General features: G+C 43.3%; 1 protein-coding gene across 1 annotated transcript in view; it reads right to left on the bottom strand.

Moving 5' to 3' along the window:
• The window catches only part of LOC144273753 (cytosolic phospholipase A2 gamma-like), a 41,339-nt gene extending 23,319 nt beyond the window's left edge, over positions 1-18,020 (bottom strand). Inside the window, exons 1-7 of the mRNA XM_077832459.1 lie at positions 17,997-18,020; positions 16,760-16,876; positions 15,375-15,517; positions 11,790-11,988; positions 11,060-11,177; positions 8,895-9,035; positions 5,790-5,843 (exon numbers count right to left, since the gene is read on the bottom strand). Of these exons, the coding sequence (XP_077688585.1) occupies positions 5,790-5,843; positions 8,895-9,035; positions 11,060-11,177; positions 11,790-11,988; positions 15,375-15,517; positions 16,760-16,876; positions 17,997-18,020 (796 nt within the window). The remainder of the gene's footprint in view (positions 1-5,789; positions 5,844-8,894; positions 9,036-11,059; positions 11,178-11,789; positions 11,989-15,374; positions 15,518-16,759; positions 16,877-17,996) is intronic.
• Between the last annotated feature and the right edge of the window lie 6,543 nt (positions 18,021-24,563).

The following is a 24,563-nucleotide window of genomic DNA, read 5'->3' as shown; positions in this document are numbered from 1 at the left end:
CATTATCCCATGTTGAACACCCACTTAGTGTGGCACTGTGTCCTTCTCTAGAGGTGCTTGGGACACTTACAGAAGTTGATGTCACCTCTATTTGTGGTTGAACTAAAGGGGAACAAAGTGACACTTGGAGTGGGAGTGGTTTATATATCCATTTCTGTCTGTTCATATGACTCAAACCATCATCTAGATCTTATTACTTCCCATTTGACTTACTGATTATGGTTTTTTTAAAATATATAAAACTAGAGCTGATTTAAACGTTTTGACCAACGTTTTTTCCTCTCTGAAAATGTGGCTTTGTCAAAGTTGAAATCTTTGTCAAAGTTGAAATATTAAATATCAGTTTTGACCTTTTTTTAAAAAAAAATCCAGTAGGAAACTATAAAAGGAAACTAAGCCTTGGTCTACACTAGGACTTTAGGTCGAATTTAGCAGCGTTAAATCGATGTAAACCTGCACCCGTCCACACGATGAAGCCCTTTATTTCGACTTAAAGGACTCTTAAAATCAATTTCCTTACTCCACCCCTGACAAGTGGATTAGCGTTTAAATCGGCCTTGCCGGGTCGAATTTGGGGTACTGTGGACACAATTCGACGGTATTGGCCTCCGGGAGCTATCCCAGAGTGCTCCATTGTGACTGCTCTGGACAGCACTCTCAACTCAGATGCACTGGCCAGGTAGACAGGAAAAGAACTGCGAACTTTTGAATCTCCTTTCCTGTTTGGCCAGCGTGGCAAGCTGCAGGTGACCATGCAGAGCTCATCAGCAGAGGTGACCATGATGGAGTCCCAGAATCGCAAAAGAGCTCCAGCATGGACTGAACGGGAGGTACGGGATCTGATCGCTGTATGGGGAGAGGAATCCGTGCTATCAGAACTCCGTTCCAGTTTTCGAAATGCCAAAACCTTTGTCAAAATCTCCCAGGGCATGAAGGACAGAGGCCATAACAGGGACCCGAAGCAGTGCCGCGTGAAACTTAAGGAGCTGAGGCAAGCCTACCAGAAAACCAGAGGGGCGAACAGCCGCTCCGGGTCAGAGCCCCAAACATGCCGCTTCTATGATGAGCTGCATGCCATTTTAGGGGGTTCAGCCACCACTACCCCAGCCGTGTTGTTTGACTCCTTCAATGGAGATGGAGGTAACACGGAAGCAGGTTTTGGGGACGAAGAAGATGATGATGATGATGACGAGGTTGTAGATAGCTCACAGCAAGCAAGCGGAGAAACCGCTTTTCCCAACAGCCAGGAACTGTTTCTCACCCTGGACCTGGAGCCAGTACCCCCCCGAACCCACCCAAAGCTGCCTCCTGGACCCGGCAGGCGGAGAAGGGACCTCCAGTGAGTGTACCTTTTAAAATTCTATACATAGCTTAAAAGCAAGCATGTGAAAGGATTACTTTGCCCTGGCATTTGCGGCTCTCCTGGATGTACTCCCAAAGCCTTTGCAAAAGGTTTCTGGGGAGGGCAGCCTTATTGCGTCCTTCATGGTAGGACACTTTACCACTCCAGGCCAGTAACACGTACTCGGGAATCATTGTACAACAAAGCATTGCAGTGCATGTTTGCTGGCGTTCAAACAACACCCATTCTTTATCTCTCTGTGTTATCCTCAGGAGAGTGAGATATCATTCATGGTCACCTGGTTGAAATAGGGTGCTTTTCTTCAGGGGACACTCAGAGGAGCCCGTTCCTGCTGGGCTGTTTGCCTGCGGCTGAACAGAAATGTTCCCCGCTGTTAGCCACGGGGAGGGGGAGGGTTGAGGGGGTAGCCACGTGGTGGGGGGAGGCAAAATGCGACCTTGTAACGAAAGCACATGTGCTATGTATGTAATGTTAACAGCAAGGTTTACCCTGAAAGACTGTAGCCACTGTTTTATAAAATGTGTCTTTTTAAATACCGCTGTCCCTTTTTTTTTCTCCACCAGCTACATGTGTTTCAAGGATCACAGGATCTTCTCCTTCCCAGAGGCTAGTGAAGATTAGAAAGAAAAAAAAACGCACTCATGATGAAATGTTCTCTGAGCTCATGCTGTCCTCCCACACTGACAGAGCACAGACCAATGCGTGGAGGCAAATAATGTCAGAGTGCAGGAAAGCACAAAATGACCGGGAGGAGAGGTGGTGGGCTGAAGAGAGTAAGTGGCAGGCTGAAGAGAGTAAGTGGCGGGCTGAAGAGAGGGCTGAAGCTCAAATGTGGCGGCAGAGTGATGAGAGGAGGCAGGATTCAATGCTGAGGCTGCTGGAGGATCAAACCAGTATGCTCCAGTGTATGGTTGAGCTGCAGCAAAGGCAGCTGGAGCACAGACTGCCACTACAGCCCCTGTGTAACCAACCGTCCTCCTCCCCAAGTTCCATAGCCTCCACACCCAGATGCCCAAGAACGTGGTGGGGGGGCCACCGGCCAACCAGCCACTCCACCACAGAGGATTGCCCAAAAAAAAGAAGGCTGGCATTCAATAAATTTTAAAGTTGTAAACTTTTAAAGTGCTGTGCTTAAAGTGCTGTGTGGCATTTTCCTTCCCTCCTCCACCACCCCTCTTGGGCTACCTTGGTAGTCATCCCTCTATTTGTGTGATGAATGAATAAAGAATGCATGAATGTGAAGCAACAATGACTTTATTGCCTCTGCAAGCAATGATTAAAGGGAGGAGGGGAGGGTGGTTAGCTTACAGGGAAGTAGAGTGAACCAATGGGCGGGGGGTTTCATCAAGGAGAAACAAACAGAACTTTCACACCGTATGCCTGGCCAGTCATGAAACTGGTTTTCAAAGCTTCTCTGATGCGTACCGCGCCCTCCTGTGCTCTTCTAACCGCCCTGGTGTCTGGCTGCGCGTAACCAGCAGCCAGGCGATTTGCCTCAACCTCCCACCCTGCCATAAACGTCTCCCCCTTACTCTCACAGATATTGTGGACCACACAGCAAGCAGTAATAACAGTGGGAATATTGGTTTCGCTGAGGTCTAAGCGAGTCAGTAAACTGCGCCAGCGCACCTTTAAACGTCCAAATGCACATTCTACCACCATTCTGCACTTGCTCAGCCTGTAGTTGAACAGCTCCTGACTACTGTCCAGGCTGCCTGTGTACGGCTTCATGAGCCATGGCATTAAGGGGTAGGCTGGGTCCCCAAGGATACATATAGGCATTTCAACATCCCCAACAGTTATTTTCTGGTCTGGGAATAAAGTCCCTTCCTGCAGCTTTTGAAACAGACCAGAGTTCCTGAAGATGCGAGCGTCATGTACCTTTCCCGGCCATCCCACGTTGATGTTGGTGAAACGTCCCTTGTGATCCACCCGAGCTTGCAGCACTATTGAAAAGTACCCCTTGCGATTTATGTACTCGCCGGCTTGGTGCTCCGGTGCCAAGATAGGGATATGGGTTCCGTCTATGGCCCCACCACAGTTAGAGAATCCCATTGCAGCAAAGCCATCCACTATAACCTGCACATTTCCCAGGGTCACTACCCTTGATATCAGCAGATCTTTGATTGCGTGGGCTACTTGCATCACAGCAGCCCCCACAGTAGATTTGCCCACTCCAAATTGATTCCCAACTGACCGGTAGCTGTCTGGCGTTGCAAGCTTCCACAGGGCTATCGCCACTCGCTTCTCAACTGTGAGGGCTGCTCTCATCTTGGTATTCATGTGCTTCAGGGCAGGGGAAAGCAAGTCACAAAGTTCCATGAAAGTGCCCTTACGCATGCGAAAGTTTTGCAGCCACTGGGAATCGTCCCAGACCTGCAACACTATGCGGTCCCACCAGTCTGTGCTTGTTTCCCAAGCCCAGAATCGGCATTCCACAGCATGAACCTGCCCCCTGCACCATGATGCATGCATTGGCAGGGCCCAGGCTTTCAGAGAAATCTGTGTCCATGTCCTGATCACTCATGCGACCGCGCTGATGTCGCCTACTCACCCGGTATCGCTCTGCCAGGTTCTGGTGCTGCATATATTTCTGGATAATGCATGTGGTGTTTAATGTGCTCCTAATTGCCAAAGTGAGCTGAGTGGCCTCCATGCTTACCTTGGTATGGCGTCCGCTCAGAAAAAAGGGGCGGAATGATTGTCTGCCGTTGCTCTGACAGAGGGAGGGGCTACTGAAGACACGGCTTACAGGGTTGGCTTCAGGGAGCTAAAATCAACAAAGGGGGTGGCTTTACATCAAGGAGTATTTCAGGCAGGTCTTCACGGAGGGTTCCAATAAGAAATGGTGCACCTAAGTTATTGTTCTTATTGGAACAAGGAGGTTAGTCTGGCCTCTGACTGATACATGGCTAGATTTACCTCGCTGCACCTTCCCTGTGAGTGACTGCAGTGTGACCTAGAGGAATGAGTCCCCTAGATGAGGGAGGGGGGGAAGCAAATGAGTACAAAACAAATCTGGTCTATTTCTTGTTTTGATCCACTCCATCTATCTTTTACATCTTTGGCTGGCAGCAGACGGTGCAGAAGGACTGCATGCCATCCACATCTCATGGCTGCCCGGCAGAAGATGATGCAATAGGACTGCTAGCAATCCATATCACCTGCCTGCTCACCGTAAGATGGTTCAATAGGACTGACTGCAAGACTAAAGAGAATGACCTGGTCAAGTCACTCCAAATTTAGTCCCTGCGCCCATGTCTGCCCAGGTGCTCCTGGCCGACATGGCCAGGAGCACCTCGGACATGACGATGACGGCTACCAGTCGTATTGTACCGTCTGCTGCCACAAGGCAAGGGGTTGCTGCTACTGTGTAGCAATGCAGTACCGGGTCTGCCAGCATCCAGGAGACATACGGTGATGGTTACCTGAGCGGGCTCCATGCTTGCCGTGGTATGGAGTCTGCACAGGTAACTCAGGAAAAAAGGCACGAAACGATTGTCTGCCCTTGCTTTCACGGAGGGAGGGAGGGAACGGGGGCCTGACAATATGTACCCAGAACCACCCGCGACAATGTTTTAGCCCCATCAGGCATTGGGATCTCAACCCAGAATTCCAATGGGCAGCGGAGACTGCGGGAACTGTGGGATAGCTACCCACAGTGCAACACTCCGGAAGTCGACTCTAGCCTCAGTACTGTGGAAGCGCTCCGCCGAGTTAATTCACTTAATGCACTTAGAGCATTTTCTGTGGGGGGACACACACTCGAATATATAAAACCGATTTCTAAAAAACCGACTTCTATAAATTCGACCTAATTTCGTAGTGTAGACATACCCTAACAAAGAAAAAACAGTGTAAGATGACACTTTATTTCATTTTTTAGAAACCAAAACATATCATTTTTCTATTTTTGGTGTTTGAATTTTCACTGCATTTCACAATCTCTCTCTCCCTTTTGTACTCATCGTCCTCTTTTTTTAACTCACTGGGGAAAGTCGCATGTGGAAGAATATAAAAAGATGTGAGAAAAGTGGAGTAAATCCCAATTTTCAAACTTATTTTACTATTTTTCAACTAGAAAAAGTTGGGCATTTTTCCCACCAAAATTTGTGATTTTCTGATCTCCTCTAATAAAAATTTAAAACAGCCAGTCTAAGAACTTTTCCCATGAATTAAAATAGAATAAATAACTAAATAAAAAAAGTCTGCAGAACACAAAACATCCTCACATTCAGCAGCACACACAAAGAGATGCAGTTTGCCTTGTGCTGTAAAAGTCCTTACAGCGGGTTATTTTAGAGGAATGCAGGAAGCTAGTTCTGGAGTTGATGAAGAAGACTCCACTCTAGAGAGTCCCATCCAGAACAAACTTGAGGACCTGAGCTCTGACGCCAGTGTGCTATGAGGACAGAAACTGGCATACCTTTTATTACTTTTTCATTTTCCGTTTTGCTGCCAATGGCACTTCCCCACAAACCTGAAAACAAGAAGGAAAAGAGTATAAAAGGATTTGAAGCTGTTTACTTACACAGGTTCTACTTAGGGTTGATCATAACAGTATTTTCTTCACATTATTTTTTTATAGAAAATTGGGGGTTTTGTCAAAATGAAAATGTCAAGTAAAATGTCTGCTTTCATGAAAAGGGTTTTTCTCATTAGAAACTTTTTTTATTTTTTATTTTATGTATTAATTTATTTATGTATTGGCTGAAAACTGAAATGTTTTTTGGTTTTCAAAAGGATTTGGTTTTCACTGCTTTTGCGCTGAACATTTTTATTGTGAGGGGTTTTCTTTTCCTTTCTTTTCTGAAAAGTCAAAAAATTTCCACTGAACATTTTCACAGTATTTAAAAAAAAATATTATCCCATTTTCCAGAGCGTGGGGAGAGAAATCCCCAAAATTACTAGTTCCATGATAAGAACCATTCTGCTATGTAAGGAGGACTCTAGTTTGGGTCAAGAAATACAACCAAAGAAACACGTACCATAGATCATAAAGTCCTGCAGTCATAGACCTTGAGGCAGAAGGGACCATGAGATCATCAAATCTCACCTCCTGCAAACCACTAGCCAGAAACACTACCCAAGATCCACACACTAAACCCAGCAACCAGAATTAAACAAAAGTCTCACAATCCTCAGAAGACCAAACTGTGAGAACATGTAATGGTTCCATATTGCGACCACATATGGGAGTGTGGTAATTAAGGTTATTCATTAATTAGATTCCTCACCAGTATCCAATGGACTGTCCTCCAGATGGCCCAAAATGTAGCAAAGGGTCAAATTGTGACCTCAGTTACACTACTGTAAACCACAAGACTATCTATTCAAGTCAATGAAGTTACTCTGAGGTGTAACAGAGTAGAAATTGGCCCATTTCCTTTAGAGAGCAATAAAAAATTACTGCTTGGATTTACACAGGAGCTTAAGGTAATTAGATGCCCAATTCCCAATGAAATTGGGATTTGGGCACCTAACTCCTTTTAAAATCCCTAGAAGGTAAGGCTGGGTTTTCAAATGAGCAGAAAAGGCCAAGCAACACAAACATGGGTGATCAACTCAGGCTATATCTACACTATAGACCTTAGAGACCTTAGAGCGACCTTAGAGAGACACAGCTGTACTGCTGCAGCCATGTTGCTGTAAGGTCTCCCATGTAGCTGCTGTATGCAGATGGGACAGCTCTCTTCCGTCGGCATAAACCATGAACATAGCACTGTCCACACGGGTAGTTTTGTTGTTGAAACTTACGTTGGTCAAAGGGATTTTTTTTCCACATCCTGACAGACAAAAGTTTTACCAACAAAAGTGCTAGTGTAGACATAGCTTCAAAGGAGGCAGAATGGTCTACTTAATTGGGCACCACTCTGAGAATCAGGATACCTTGGTTCCTAAACCTTATCTCCCGTTACTGCACCGAGTGACTTCCCAGTTGTGACTTGAGTCATTTTCCCTTCCTATGTCATTTTTCCCCACCTGTACAATGCACATATTGATAATCAGAAAAAGTGCTTTAAGAGCTATGGATGAAAAGTGCTAAAGTTGGTTGAGATTTTCTGCTGAAACACTTGTGGAGAAAATTCCATTCGATCAAACCTAAACTGTTGATCGAAAAGAGTCAGTTTGGATGAATTTTTTACATGATTTTTTTTTTAATAAAGTTTCAAATTGTTTCATTTTTACTTTTTTATAAACAAAAACTGTTTTTTGTTTTTTCTTTAAAAAGAACACTTTAAAATTTAATTTAATTATAGTAAAGAAAAAGTAAAAAATAAAAAGGGTCAAAACTGAAATGAAACATTTGAAATTAATTGCAGAGAAATGCAAAGTTATGCACTTTGCAAAAAATAATCCCAACTATATGTACAAAATTATGGGATCTAAATTAGCTGTTACCACTCAAGAAAGAGCTCTTTGAGCCATTGTGGATAATTCTCTGAAAAGATCCACTCAGTGTACTGTGGCAGTCATAAAAGCTAACAGACTGTTGGGATTCATTAGGAAAGGGCTAGATAAGACAGAAAGTATCAAATGCCACTATATAAATCCATGGTACACTCACACCGTGAATACTGTGTGCACTTCTGGTCCCTCCATCTCAAAAAATATATATTAGAATTGTAAAAAGTACAGAGAAGAGCAACAAAAATGATTAAGGATATGGAACAGATACAGTATGAGTAAAGATTAAAAGGACTGGGACTTTTCAGCTTGGAAAAGAGGTGACTAAGAGGGGTATGTTAGAATTCTATAAAATCATGAATGGTCTGGAGAAAGTGAATAAGGAAGTGTTATTTATCTGTGCACATGACACAAGAACCAGGGGACCCCCTATGAAATTAATAGGCAGCAGGTTTAAAACAAAAACACAACACACAATCAACCTGTGGAACTTGTTGTTGGGGGATCTTGTGAAAGCCAAAAGTATAACGGGATTTAAAGAAGATTTCAATAAGTTCATGGAGGAGATGTCCATCAATGGCTATTAGTCATGATGGGCAGGGATGCAATCCCACACTCTGGGTGTCCCTAGCCTCTGATTGCCAGAAGCTGGGTGTGGACAATAGGAAGACAAATCACTCAATGATTGACTATTCTGTTCATTCTCTCTGAAGCACCTGGCATTGGTCACTGTTGAAAGATTGCATAAGAGGCTAGATGGACCTACTAGTCCAGATGGACCTTTGGTCTGACTCATTGTGGCTGTTTTTATATTCTCATTTAAATGAAATATTTTGACACACCTGAACCAAAACATTTTTTTTATTTTCAGTTTGTGAAAAAAAATAATTTTGTTTTTTTGTTCTGATTTAGGAAAGGAATTTCTTTTGATTCTCAAAATTTTTTATGGCTTATGAAAACTGGTTTTTACCCCACTCAACTGTCTACATAAAAGCTCTCTAATATATGTAAATATTTCTCCATTTTAGTATTCCATGGTTTATTTCCGATATCTATGCATCTAACCAGGATCAATTGTGTCAATTGTCTCCATCTCCTAAGAAGAAGGGGCATGATCATTCACCTTGTAGGTAACTCATGCTTTTCTCTTCTTTCTGCTTCTTTAGTTCTCCATTCTTGTATTCACTTCCAAAGTATTCCATGGGTACAATTGCTCCATAGCCAAGGAAGCTGGCTTCATGGGGGGTGAACTCAAACCAGGATGCTGAAAAATAAAAAGAAAGAGTTTGGAAACAAAGCCCAGCAAGAGTTTTGAGGTTGCAGGTGAATCAGCAGGAAAGGGTGGCATGAGATATCCATAACTCAGGGGAATGTGAGCGTGCTTCAGACAACATCTGCATTAATAAAGTTTCTTCCCATCCATGTTGTCCCATCTTCATATTCCTCCTTGACTCCTATTCACATTCTGTATGAAGCCATTGGTCCTCACCTCCCAGGCTCCAACTACAACCCCACACCACCTGTGTCTCAGTTCAGAGTTCTTACCACTAAAGCTGAGCAAATAATGTAATTTTTAATTCAGGGGCTGAACCAAAAACTCTGGAGAAATATCTAGTTTGATTCAAACTGAAAAAAACAACCTATTTTTTCACCAAATTAAAAAGTAAATAAATAAATCATTTTGAGTTGACAGAAAATGAAACTTTGTTTTGTTTTATTCATTTCACGTCCCACAAAACATTTTAGTTGACTCATTTCTTTCCTCCTTGATTAATCTGTTTTCACTTTTCTTAATGACCACATTTGAAATTAAAAGACCATTTGAAATCAAACAGTAAAAACAAAATGTTTTACACTTAAAATTTGTTTCCCCAACTGAAACTATTCATTATATTTGAATTCAACAAAAAGGGGCCTGAAAATGCATTTTTAGTGAAAAAACAATTTATTGAAAATATTGCTCCCAGCTTGACTTGATCATCCCCTTTGCTTCACCATTGAATTCCCTACATCCGCACCTCCTACCTTACCTTCTCCCATAATGAACATCATGCTGTCTTCCAAGATGCCCCATAATGCAGAGTTCTCTCAGTGTTCCAGAAGGCCCATGTGATCCCTAATTCATCTACAATTCCTCCAATTGGTTCTCCCCACATCGTAGTCCCTTAGCACCTCCCCAAAATGTGTGAGCTACCACCTGGTTCTAAACCATCCAAAATATAAGAGAAATTCTGGGCACATCTAGGGCTGTGCAGAAGCTGTTATTTTCCATTTGGAGGGAAACTCCACATTTGTGAAATTTGGTTTTGTTCTGAATTGGAATGAAAACAAATCTAAACTAAAAATTCCCTGCAAAAAGAAGTGTTCAAGACAATTTTAGTTTGGTCAGTCAAAAAAGTTTCATTGTGATTTTGACTTTTTATTTCATGTTCATTTAGTTTTTATAAAACTTAAAGTAAAATTAATTTTGAAACAAAATGTCTTCTTGAAACTAAAAATTGAAAGGCTTAATTTCAGTATTTTTCTAAATTATTTTTTGGGGGTCAAAACTGACCTATACTCATGAAAAATTTTGACTTTGTTGGATCATTTTTGATCAGCTCAAGTCATACCTATAAGTGAATGGAGTGATGGCTGGTGAGTTTCTTGTGAAATTATTCTTTCATGCTCCAGGAATTTTACTGCGTTATTAATGATGTTAGCTTCCTAGATGCTTCAAGACACATAATTTTATATTGTTAAATCTAAATAAGTAAATAAGATAATAAATAAAGTGTGTCTCCACCTCGAAAGATTTTCCAAAATAGGAGAAAGGAAAAAAGAAAACAAGAGTGAGTTTGAATTTTTCTCAAAAAAGATTTTTGCATGAACAAAACTTATTCCCAGCAGTCGTAAATGTTACCTGGATTTTCCCTGTTTTGTGAAATTTTCTGCCATAGTTTTACTGATATTTTAAGGGATTTTTTTAAGGTTTTGTTTCACTTACTCTTTTCTTACTGAAAATCAAGATTTTGTTAAAGAAAATCAAACTAAAATATGTTTTGATACAATTTCTAGGGGAAACAAAGGAAACAAATGTCATGCAACAAGAAAAAGGGGCCCATTAATAATCCTGGTGAACAAAAAAGATTTAATTTTTTTTTTTTTTCACAATTTGTTTTTTCATTTTCAATCAGCTCTAAAGACAACCTCAACATCTCTGCTGCCTCGAGGAGTTGTATGGAGGTGAAATAAATGACAGGCTTCTTTACACTGAGATTACATATAGATTTGGTTGTTTGTTTTTACCTGGAGAGTATTCAGTTACTTTGGAAAAACTTCGCTCATCCACTGCTGCATAGATGGGATAGGGGTTATGTCCGTTCTCAGAAGCACTCCGCTGCTCAGACAAGTGTCCCTTGTCCAGCTGTACAGACAAGATTTTATAAGTTCAGACAAACGCACTCCTACTTTTAAACTGTGATTGTAACATTGCCTATAGTCTCTGCGCTGACAGCTCAGTCCAAGCCTGAGCTCAGGGCGCCAACACATTTCCACATGCTGAGATGATAGCTAGACAGATGTGGAGTTTGCCCTCAGTCACCCAAGTGTATAGATGAAGTAACTCAAGTAACTCCACAGAATTCATTTATTTATTTATGAGAATAAACCTTCCTCAATGACTAAGTGGTCAAGCCATTAGCCTAAGACTTAATCCCCACTTCCCCTGCAGACTCCCTGAGGGAAGTTCTATACACTAAGCCCAGGGTCTGACTCAGGTGTGAGCCCAAGACCCATTTTTCTGCACACAAAAATCAGTCTGATTTGGCTCAGCATGCACTCAGGACCCAAGGTCTTAGGTCCTTAATAGAGGGGTAGGTCAGAGCCGGTGTGCCACAGCAACTTGGGTCCAAGCCCTCTCGTTTTCCTGTGTGGACTCAAATCAACGTGCAATCCCAAGTCATAAGGTTGGGTAGGTTGGTGAGTGGGGCTAGATGGGGACCTTAGAAAGTTACAAAAGGGAAAGTTTTTCACCCACCTCATGTAACATTCCATAGACCACAGTGTAGGCCCAGAACTCAGTCAGGGAGTAATTTTCATCTTTAGCCGCCTCAAGTAGCATTTTCGTTGCCTTTGGGATGCTCCAGGTGTATTTGGAAAGTCTAGCACACATACTTTCCTCCAAGGCCTGCAATTTCTCTGCCCAGTCCCCATTTTTGTAGAGAGATGACATACACCTATTACAGAGACAAAACACACATTGCAAGGGGAACAGGATATGGGCAATTTTCCCCAGCCCTTTCAATGTCTGCATAATTATTTATTAGAATATTTTCACTTATTGTTCTATCATGGCAATGCATTTGTAACCCCCAAGGATCACATGGCTGTCTGGATGGCTGCTGTGGAAAGCCACAGCATCAGCAGAGGTAAAATCCAAATCCCCCAGGTCCTTACCAGGTTGAGCAAATGGGAAATCTCCATTAGCAATACACAGGGTCCATGAAACCGAGTTTGAACAGCTCTGGTTACATTCAGGATATTTGTAACATCCACAGATCTGTCCTGCCCGTGATGACTCTTTCACCCTAACATTGACTTCAGTGGGACTATTTGTGCAGAAAGTTTGGGAGGGGAAGGATGGTTCAGTGGTTAGGAAACTTGCCTAGAACTCAGGAAATGTGGGTTCTGCTCCCTGCTCTCCCAGAGATTGTAACCTTGGTTCCCCATAGGAAAAGGAGGATACAGGCACTTTCCTAACTCACAGGGGTGTTATGGAGATAAATACAGTGGTGCTCAGATACTATGTTAATGTGGGGCAGATAAGTAATTATGATAATTAGGAAGTCACCCACTGGTATCAGTCTCCCATTGAATTGCATCACCAACGGAATGCCTAACTCCCTTAGGGTCCTGTGTCAACTGCTACTCATTGTGAGCAAGGCTATCAGTATGTGGCCCTGTTAGATTAGCTGGATGTTCTGAAGGACACAGTCTCCTTTTCCATTGAGAAACTAACTCTCCACCCTATCCTACAAACTTGCGACCATTGTTGTCTCTTTTGCACCTGGTTATCCCCATCTTGTGTTACACCCTGTCACTTGTTCCAGTTTAACAAACACCAGTTATGTGCATTTCTCACTTTTCCTATGGCGCAAACCGTTGTTCACACTCTGCCTCTCTTTAACCACAACTAAAATAACAGTCTCTCGACTGGAGAAAAAGGGACAAAGAAGGTAGTAGGCACTGTTCTGCTATCCTGATTTCAGCACTAATGCAAACTACAAGTATGCCAAAAGTCACGTCAGGTCACAGAAAATCCCAAGTTTGGCTTAAAAATCATGAGATTTATTTTAAAAACTTGGGTTCCTTTCACTTGCCTTCTGTCATTTGAGCTGGTAGGGTTCACATTTCCAAGCTTTTCTCCACAACCACCAGAGACAGACATGTATGCTTCATAAAATAACGAAAGCTGACGCCTGGTTTACACTAGACTGTTAGGCCAGCATGACTGTGTTGCTCAAGGGGTGAAAAATCCACACTTCGGAGTGCCATATTTAAGCTAACTTAAGTCCCTATGTAGGCAGCGCTAGGTGGATGGAAGAATTCTTCTGTCAGCTTAGCTATGGCCTGTCAAGGAGCTGGATTAGCTGTACTGACGGGAGAACCCCTCCCTCCAGTGTAGGTAGTGTCTACACTGAATCACTACAGCACCTAAACTGCAGTGGCACAGCTGTGCCTCTATAGCCTTGATGAGCTGTGAGACTCACAAAAATCACATGACTGATGGAGGTTGGGCTCTAAGGGAAACACCAGAATTCAAGAGATTCACAATGACACTGTAAGAGTTATAAATACTAAATTAGAACTATAGGGCTGGGCCCCTGTCACTTTTGCCCATGTAGAAATCTTAGAAGGGTCAGACTTAAAAGGCATGTACATACAGCAATGTTAGTATAAATCAGGTTAGCAGGCTCTGGATCTGTTAACCTGGGACTTGAGCATCTAGACTCATGTGTAACCCCAGGTTTGGAATTGTTAAACTCCTGGTCACAACCTGGGGCTCTAGAGTCTACACTGCATTATGTGGGACTGAATTCAGCCACCCATATCCCAGACTTTCTAGCACCCTCCCAAAACGTGGCTGCATTAGCCCTTTGTTCTTGCTTCAATGTGGGAAAACTTCACGGTCTACCAAATTTGACTGTCAAGAGGACAAAGGAAGTTGGCCTGTGGGTCATCTTTGGTTGACTCCCAGAGCATGAGTCCAGTGGGACTGTGTCTACACTGCAAAGCAATTAGTCCTGAATCCTGGTCCTCACCTGACTCATGCTCAGACCCTCCACCCTCATGGAGTCCTAGGATCCTTGCTCTGGGTTTGCATGGTTTGTGTGTAGATGGAAGAGGTATTGAGTTTGAGTCTGAGTTTGAACCTTGGGCTTACATTGCAATGTACGTAGGCCAAGGCCTTTCTGTAGTAAGAAGCAACAGCCATAGGACAACAGCCACCAGGAGCTAAGAACCAGGGAGTCATGTCCCATCTAATTTGCATCAAAAAATTTAATATTGGGTTGTTAAGAAGGCACTCCTGTCCTAATAGTACCCATCATTGCCAGATAAATAAACAGATCTTAGGATGCTTATAGACATCTTTGTTTTATAGTATTCGGTCTGGCAAGAAACCACTTACCAACAGTTGTGATAGTGAAATCTATATTTCTATTGTTTTGCCATTATGGTCCCTACTTCTCTATTGTTTCTCTGTATGGCCTCTGTCTATTTCTTTAATTTTTTCTGTATGTTGCATAAATAATTTTGAAAGATTTAAATCAACTAAGGTGATGGGGTATGATTGGTTAAATAATTGTTTCATAATGGACCAGGATTGGTGAAAAATACCGTTCAGTTTAAAATGATTGGTTTAGGTACAGGTAAGTAGGACCCAAGTTTTAACCATATAAACTGAGGTCCAAAGGGAAGTTCTTTGGAACCTAACTCCAGGACACAGCTCAAGATCAGAGATGACAGACCTCAGCACTCTACTGACCATACCGTGCAGAAGCTGGAGCCCTGAAACTTCTAATCTTGACTGGCCATCAAGAAATGTTCATTTGCCTTATTAGGAGTGGTGAGAATTGTATGCGTAGCTTGTGTATTCTGTTTTGGTAACTGTTCATAAATAGAAGTTAAGGATATTACTGTGTAAGGTTCTTTTACTGGTAAAAAGGTCCCATAAACCCACTGAAGATTATTCCCTGGACCCAAGACGGGTAAGGGAGGGTACATAAATTGACTAGGTTTCGCTCTGAGCCCAGGACAGGTAAACATGGGTGCCTTATCCCCCGAGCCCAGGATGGAAAAGTTTGGGGTGACTAAATTAACTGGGTTATGCCTTGAGCCCATGGTAGGGTAAAGGTATGGTGCCCTAGATTGTGCGGGTAACATGTTGGCATACTCACCCATTCTCATCTCCTCAGGAAATGGACAGACAGTTTTTTCCTATTGATGATGAAGTACCCAGCGTATCCTTTCGTTAATTATAACAATAGCAATAATTTCCCCTGGTTGTCAGTTCTACAGAGGGACACACTTTCATTCACCACATCTCTTGACATGCACCTACCAAGTGGAACCTGAGACCCCGCACAGGTACATGATGGTGTCCAAGAGACTATGCTTTTGTAGCTCCTGCAGGGTTCCATGAAGGGCGATCATGGCCCGCAGACCTCCACCAGCTCCCAGGATGGCGATATTGGGCACATCATCCTGAGGAAGGGAAAAGACTCAACAACATATAAACTGGGATTACTGAGGAACCGCCATTGCTCATCTAAGTTACTTTCATGGCATCTGCAGTCAAACACCTCCCATTCCCACCTAGGATATCCCCCATCATGGAATTTGAAAGAATATTTTGTAGGATCCAATTCTGCAAACATTTACATTTGGGAGTGTCTTTATTTACACTTCTTTATTTACACTAAAAAGAAAAGGAGTACTTGTGGCACCTTAGAGACTAACCAATTTATTTGAGCATGAGCTTTCATGAGCTACAGCTCACTTCATCGGATTCCACATCGGAATCCACAGTATGCATCCGATGAAGTGAGCTGTAGCTCACGAAAGCTCATGCTCAGATAAATTGGTTAGTCTCTAAGGTGCCACAAGTACTCCTTTTCTTTTTGCGAATACAGACTAACATGGCTGTTACTCTGAAACCTGTCTTTATTTACACTGATTTGAATGAGACAACTTCCATGAGTAACTTTATTCACAAGCTTTCCTGAATTCTACTTCTTCAAGAATAACTCCAATAGCTGTTATAATAGATGATGTGTGTGTATATTATGTATTCCATGTAGCATAACTACTGTTAATTATTAGAACTGCTGGAAAATTTTTGAACAAGGTTTTTTGTTTTGTTTTGTTTTGTTTTGGAGTTTGGGGGATGAAAAATGTCTTTTTTATTAAAAGGAACATTTTTATTGATATTTGTTAGGGTTTTGCCCATAACCTGGAAAAAATCATTGTTTAACAATAAAAAACTGCCATATGTATATACGCACACACCTCATACAATATACTTAGTTTTAGAAAACAGAAAAAATCAGGTTTTAGGTTTTAAAAGAATCTGTGAAAAAATTCAATATAAATGAATTTTTTTTTCTTTTTTCCCGCTGAAAATAAAATATATTTCCCAGCCTGTTCTATCCATCATTTATATTTAAACGTGTATTTAAGTTCATCCCAATTCAGCAAAGCACTTAAACATGCACTTAATTTTAGCCACTCATTTAAGTCCCATTTATTTCAGTTTGTTTTATTCTAAAAGCCTTTAAAATAAAACCAGAAAACAAAACAAACAAAAACATAAAATAAAATAAAAAACCCAACAACCCATAACTTTTTGATGAACATATTTTCACCAGCTTTGTATGAGTATTCGTTACCATTGTCAATGTCCTATATATTCCTCTACAATTCTGTAAGACATTAATTGACTCCTACCAGATTACAGGGAATCCCCAGGCTATCCAGGCATTTCTTCACCCGCACCTTTCTGTTGCTTGTTCCTAATTTTTCCCCTTCTGAGAGCTCACAGGAAATTCGGATTTTACCTTCACTCTGTGGAAAAAAATGTCAAGAGAATGTATCATCTCTCAAAAATCTGTAAGAGATGGGACAATCTACAGAGATCCAGAAAATCCATTAAAGCATGTTCCAGGTGGAACCCAGAGCCCGTTTAGAGAGATTTCAGACATTTCTCCTACACTGGAACAACATGGGGGGAAAACTCTGTGAGGAGAAATAAACACAAAGTGGGTAAGGGGATATTTTTTACTGGACCAACTTCTGTTGGTGAGAAAGACAAGCTTTCAAGCTCCACAGAGCTCTTCAGATCTGGGAAAGGTACTCAGAGTGTCGCAGCTAAATACAAGGTGATACAGCTTGTTAAACATAAGGACTTAACATGTTACCAGAAATCATTCAAAATCTAATATCCTGGGACCAACATGGCTACAACTACAGTGAAAACAGCTGAGAAACTCATAGACACTTCCGAACATTTGAGCCCTCCTCATCCAGGCCAGACTGAGCTGAGCTGTTTCTTTTTATCTGCTCCCTCTATTGGAAGCATGCCCAGCAAGAGTGAGGGGGTGCAGCCTCTTGGGCCCAAAGCAGTTTCTTAACCCCTGCATTACCAGTGCTGGGTTGATACACCCCATCACACAGGGTAAATAGGAAATAAGTACTGGTCAAAATGAACCCTACAGTTCAGAGGATGTATTTTAGGTGCTCCCAAATATAGCAAAGATTGGGCCCGAGTCTGTATTGCATAGCTACAATGAAACAATGTGGCATTGTCTTTGAATAAATGGAGCAAATGAACTTCAGAATAGTTTAAAAAAAAAAGCTGGAGATGAAATTATTTGGTCATGCTTCATATTATAATTAGTTAATAAATGGTTAATAGATGTTATAAGCTCATGAAAGACAGGAGTAGTGTGCATTATAGATAAGCACATCAGTAAAAGATATTATGGGTGCTTATACCCCAAGACTAAAACCACCTGTTGAGCTGTTGGACCCTATAATAATTGATTAGCCATTTATTTAAAAAATCTATTTATCATTTATGAACTCTTTATGAGCTCTTTGTGAATGTACCCTTCATATGAAGTGTGATGAAGCATTTCCAAGACAATAGGTAGTGAAACTGCAAAATGTAAGAGGAATGGTATACCTTGTGTTTATGAAATATTTCCATCTTTGCTTTCCTGTTTGCCCTGTAATTTTAAATTCCTCTGCCAGTGAAAAAGGAAAGCTCCACCTCTTTCAGGAAATCCAAAAGCTCAGGCCAACATCTAATTTATTCTTCCTTTACCTTAAAGTATACGAGAGAAAATGAACATTTAATATAGTGACATAGGAAGTGCTGAAATACTGGATCAGACTCTAGGTCCTAATTACCTGAATGATATTGCTTAATAATTGGAGGTGCAGGAGGATAGGTAGATAGATAGATAGATAGATAGATCAGTCCTAGGATTTTCAAGCCAACCTAATTAATTTTTCCAGACACCCAACTGCTTTTGAATTTAAACTGGACTTGGGCTCCCATTTCTTATAGGTTCTGCTGAACATTCTTGTCATGTTACTAATGTATTTTCCTCTTGCTATAAAGGAACAGAAACATCATACATTCACATAGCTCCAATTCTTTTAAAGTTAGCTATAAACAAATAAAATAAGCCCACTCCAATGTTGTCATTGGCACTGTTTTTTGACAAATCCTCTCAAGAAAGCATACACATGGAATTGACCCAAGAGAAGATTGTGGATCACAGCTGGCACTGTTCCTTTCAGGGGATGTCAGGATGATTTAGTGGGTGTTGGTCCTGCTTTGAGCAGGGGGTTGGACTAGATGACCTCCTGAGGTCTCTTCCAACCCTAATCTTCTACGATTCTATGATACACATCTATAATGATGCTGTAACCCTGAAAAATAGGCTTTGATGCCCCTGGAATAGCCTATCACCCTCTTAATCTGCCTTTCCCAAGGTATAGGCCTCCAGGTTAGTCAAGGAAAACACTTGGAGGACAGGGGGAGGGATAGCTCAGTGGTTTGAGCAGTGGCCTGCTAAACCCAGGCCTGTGAGTTCAATCCTTGAGGGGGCCATTTAGAGACCTGGGGCAAATAAAATTGGGGATTGTGCCTGCTTTGAGCAGGGGGTTGGACTAAATGACCTCCTGAGGTCCCTTCCAACTCTGATATTCTATGACATGTATGTAACCTTCTGATAAAGTGATTGACACAGGCAGTATTCTTTTCAAAACAAAGTATATTTTTATTAATGCAACTCAGGGGTCTCAAACTCAAATGACCACGAGGGCCACATGAGAACTAGTACATTGGCCCGAGGGCCGCACCACTGACCACCCCCCACCCACTGCCCTGTCCCCGCCCCCACTCCATCCCTTCCGTGAGGCCCCACCTCTTCCCACCCCTTCCCTGCCCCCATTCCAACCCCTTCCCTGAAATCCCCACCCCAACTCTGCCCCCTCCCTGCCCCCAGGGGGTGCAGGAGGGGTGCAGGGTGCGGCAGGGGGTTGGGGTACAGGAGGGGTGCAGGGTGCATCAGGGGCCTCAGGGCAGGGGGTTGGGGTGCTGGGTGGGGCAGGGGGACAGGGTGTAGGGTACGGCAGGAGGCTCAGGGCAGGGAGTTGGGGTGCGGGAGGTGTGCGGGGTGCAGCAGGGGGCTTAGGGCAGGGGGTTGGGGTGCAGGAGGGGTGTGGGTTGCAGCAGGGGACTCAGGACAGGGGGTCGGGGTGCAGGAGAGGTGTGGGATGCAGCAGGGGGCTCAGGGCAGGGGGTCCGGCTGCAGGAGGAGTTGGGGGGCGGGTCCGGCCCGGTGCGCACCGGGGGCAGGGCAGGCTCCCTGCCTGCCTGCCTGTCCTGCCCCTGCGCCACTCCGGGAAGCGGCCAGGACCTGGGGGGCACAGGGGTCTGTGTGTTGCCCTGTACGCTCCTCCAGGTACCTCCCCCGAAGCTCCCATTGGCCGGAAACTGGGAACCGTGGCCAATGGGAGCTTCGGGGGAGGTACCTGGAGGAGCGACCAGGGCAACACACAGACCCCTGTGCCCCCCCTCCTCCAGGTCCCAGCCGCTTCCCGGAGCGGCACAGGGGCAGGGCAGGACTGTAACAAATCACTGACCGCAATTCTTAACTTTTATGCAATACTATAATTAAAAACTAGCAGGCTTACTCTATCCTTTGGCTTTGACGTATTATTTGCTTGTTTCTATCTGCTGCTTGCTTCTTCTGCTTCTTCCTAGTCAGCTCCGGTCAGTCAGCTCTGCTCCTCTGTCTGCTGTCAGATCTCTCAGGAGCCTTTAACTTCTTTCCAGCAGCTCTTCTGGCAAGCACCTCCTTGTCTTCTGTCTGTCGATAGTCTGCCTTTTATACTGTCCTAGGCTTCAGTTCTTTTATATGAGCTATTCTTAACCTTAGATAGCACATGCTCATTGTCAGGCATTAACTCATCCTTGGATGCTGCCAGAGGTCTACACGTGTTTCCCATTGTTTACTTCAGAGCTATGACCTTCCCAACTGGGCTTTTTGTCAAGGCACCAACTTGGAACCCCTTGGCTTTTTGCTAATGACCTTTAGTAACCCTTAGAATCTTCTACTTGGCCTGCTCCACCTAGAAACACTTAGTAGCTGTACCTCATTCTACGCTGAGCTCTGGTCATGTGACCTGTACCATCCAATGGTAAGTGACTGCAGCTTATAGGTGGCAAAGTGACTCCTGCTTATTCAAGAGAGAAACCAGGGACACAGAATGGAGGTTAAGAACACAAAATAGAATCTGGGGAATTTCTCCAGTATCAACGCCACTCTACCTGGACAACTGCTCACTCTCTGTATATATTGCATAGTGCAAGTGCTGAGTCAGATTGTTATCTGTTAGTTTTGATATATGCCATGACATATCTGTTTTATTATGTTTACCAGCATGTTACCTGATAGCAACTCAGCATGGCCAGCAACCGTAGCTAACTGCAGAACATTGAATGCAAAGATTCTGGTGCAGTTCATGTAAGGTAAGATCATAGAATCATAGAATACTGGGGTTGGAAGAGACCTCAGGAGGTCATCTAGTCCCATCCCCTGCTCAAAGCAGGACCAACACCAACTAAATCATCTCAGCCAAGGCTTTGCCAAGCCAGGCCTTCAAAACCTCTCAGGATGAAGATGCCACCACCTCCAAAGGTAACCCATTCCAGTGCTTGACCACCCTCCTAGTGCAATAGTGTTTCCTAATATCCAACCTAGACCTCTCCCACTGCAACTTGAGACTGTTGTTTCTTGTTCTGTCATCTGCCACCACTGAGAACAGCCTAGATCCATCCTCTTTGGAACGCCCCCCCTTTCAGGTAGTTGAAGGCTGCTATCAAATCCCCCCTCACTCTTCTCTTCTGCAGACCAAATAAGCCCAGTTCCCTCAGCCTCTCCTCATAAGTCATGCGCCCAAGCCCCCTAATAATTTTCCTTGCCCTCCGCTGGACTCTCTCCAATTTATCCACGTCCCTTCTGTAGTGGGGGGACCGAAACTGGACACAATACTCCAGGTCTGGCCTCACCAGTGCTGAATAGAGGGGAATAATCACTTCTCTTGATCTGCTGGCAGTGCTCCTACTAATAGAACCCAATATGCCATTGGCCTTCTTGGCAACAAGGGCACACTGCTGGCTCATAAACAGCTTCTCATCCACTGTAATCCCCAGGTTCTTTTCTGCAGAACTGCTGCTTATCCAGTCAGTCCCCAACCTGCAGTGATTCATGGGATTCTTCCTTCCTAAATGCAGGACTCTGCACTTGTCCTTGTTGAACCTCATCATATTTCTTTTGGACCAATCCTCCAATTTGTCTAGGTCACTCTGGACCCTATCCTTACCCTCTAGCATATCTACCTCTCCCCCCAGCTTAGTGTCATCATTGATAAAGATGTTGAACAAAACCGGCCCCAGGACCGACCCCTGGGGCACTCCGTTTGATAACGGCTACCAACTAGACATTGAGCCGTTGATCACTACCCGTTGAGCCCAACAATCTAGCCAGATTTCTATCCACTTTATAGTATGTTCATCCAATCCATACCTTTTAACTTGCTGGCAAGAATGCTGTGGAAGATTGTATTGCTAAAGTCAAGATATATCACACCAACCACTTTCCCCATATCCACAGAGCCAGTTATCTCATCATAGAAGGCAATCAGGTTGGTCAGGCATGACTTGCCCTTGGTGAATCCATGTTGACTGTTCCTCATCACCTTCCTCTCCTCCAAATGCTTCAAAATTGATTCCTTCAGTATCTGCTCCATGATTTTGCCAGGAACTTAAGTGAGGCTGACCAGTCTGTAGTTCCCTAGGTTCTCTTTCTTCCCTTTTTTAAATATAGGCACTATATTTGCGTTTTTCCAATCATCCAGGACCTCCCCCGATCGCCACGAATTTTCAAAGATAATGGCTGTGCAATCACGTCAGTCAACTCCCTCAGCACCCTTGGATGCATTAGATCTAGACCCATGGACTTGTGCACATCCAGCTTTTCTAAATAGTCCATAACCTGCTCTTTCACCACTAAGGGCTGCTCACCTCCTCCCCATACTGTGATGCCCAGTGCAACAATCTGGGGAGTGACCTTGTCAGTGAAGACCGAGGCAAATAAGCATTGAGTACTTCAGCTTTTTCCACATCCTCTGTCACTATGTTGCCTCACCCATTCATTAAGGGTCCCACACTTTCCCTGACCTTCTTCTTGTTGCGAACATACCTACAGAAACCCTTCTTGTTACCCTTCACATCCCTTTCTAGCTGCAACTCCAATTGTGCCTTGGCCTTCCTGATTACACACCTGCATGCTCTAGCAACATTTTTATACTCCTCACTAGTCATCTGTCCAAATTTCCACTTCTTGTAAGCTTCCTTTTTGAGTTTAAGCTCAGCGAAGATTTCACTGTTAAGCCAAGCTGGTCACCTGTCATATTTGCTGTTCTTTCTGCACTTCAGGGTGGTTTGTTCCTGTGCTCTCAATAAGACTTTTTTAAAATACAGCCAGCTCTCCTGGACTCCTTTCCCCCTCATATTAGCTTCCCACATGATCCTGCCCATCAGTTCCGTAAGGGAGTCAAAGTCTGCTTTTCTGGTCCAGGGTCCATATTTTTCTACTCTCCTTTCTTCCTTTTGTGAGGATCCTGAATTCAACCATTTCATGGTCACTGAGCCTAAGTTGACACCCACTTCTACTTCCCCTACCAATTCCTCCCTGTTTGTAAGCAGCAGGTCAAGAGGAAAGTCATAAATATAAAGGGAAGGATAACCACCTTTCTGTATACAGTGCTATAAAATCCCTCCTGGCCAGAGGCAAAGTCCTTTTACCTGTAAAGGGTTAAGAAGCTCTGGTAACCTAGCTGGCACCTGACCCAAAATGACCAATGAGGGGACAAGATACTTTCAAATCTGGAGGGCAAGGGGAAAGGCTTTTGTCTCTCTGTGTGATACCTTTGGTGGGAACAGATCAAGGATACAAGCCCTCCAACTCCTGTAAAGTTAGTAAGTAATCTAGCTAGAAAATGCTTTAGGTTTTCTTTGTTTTGGCTTGTGAAATTCGCTGTGCTAGAGGAAATGTGTATTCCTGTTTTTGTGTCTTTTTGTAACTTGACGGTTTGCCTAGAGGGATTCTCTATGGTTTGAATCTGACGGCCTGTAAGATTATCTTCCATTCTGATCTTACAGAGTTGTTCTCTTATCTTTTTTTGTTCTTCTAATAAAGTTCTGGGTTTTTTAAGAATCTGATTGGGTTTTTTGGGTCTTAAAAATCCAAGGCTGATTTGTGCTCATCTTGTTTATTCTCAAGCCTCCCCAGGAAAGGGGGTGTAAGGGCTTGGGGGGATATTTTGGGGAAATAGGAACTCCAAGTGGTCCTTTCCCTGTTCTTTGTCTAAATCACTTTGTGGTGGCAGCATACTGTTCAAGGACAAAACAAAACTTGTACCTGTGGAAAGTTTTTAACCTAAGCTGGTAAAAATAAGTTTAGGGGGTCTTTCATGCGGGTCCCCACATCTGTATCCTAGAGTTCAGAGTGGGGAGTGAACCCTGACATGGTGGCACAGCAGTGAGATCATTTTGAACCAAAAGCACAGACCTGAAGAGGTTTGGTTTTTTAACTGAAAGCAGCTAGAGCTTTTTCTGTCTCTGCCTGGAGGCAGAGGTGTTAGTTTTTTTAACACAAGAATTTTTCTGGAGGCTGGGAACAGCTATCAGAGGCAAAGGTATCAGGTTACAGCACAGCGAACTGGGAATTCACAAGCAGGTTTTTTTTTCTTTCTAACTCTCTGGAATAGCTAGGTTAAACACAGAGAGGCTAGGATGAGAGAAAGCAATCTCCAACAGAAACTGGAATTAGCCAATTTGAAGCTGAGGAAAGACAGAAGGAACATGAAAGACGGGTAGAACTCAGACAGATGGAGATTGAGGCACAAGCGGCCAAAGAAAAAGCTGCTAGGGAGGCAGAAATGGCTGGAGAAAAAGCCAGGGCAAAGACAAAGGAGGCTGCCCAAGAGGCTGCCCACTGGAGATCTATGGAGGCAAAAGAAAAAGAAATGGAGGAGAGGGAAAAAGAGAGGAAGCATGCACTGGAGATAGAGAAGGCAAGGGCTCAGCAGAATACACTGAATAACCCTAACAATCCTTCCCCAACAATCCACAAATGGGAGCGACTATGTCCACAGTATGATGAATCCAGTG

This window comes from Eretmochelys imbricata, chromosome 13, assembly GCF_965152235.1.
Source record: "Eretmochelys imbricata isolate rEreImb1 chromosome 13, rEreImb1.hap1, whole genome shotgun sequence".
Lineage (NCBI taxonomy): Eukaryota > Metazoa > Chordata > Testudines > Cheloniidae > Eretmochelys > Eretmochelys imbricata.
The sequence above is the reverse complement of the archived record's forward strand: the minus strand, read 5'-3'. Positions and strand labels throughout refer to the sequence as shown.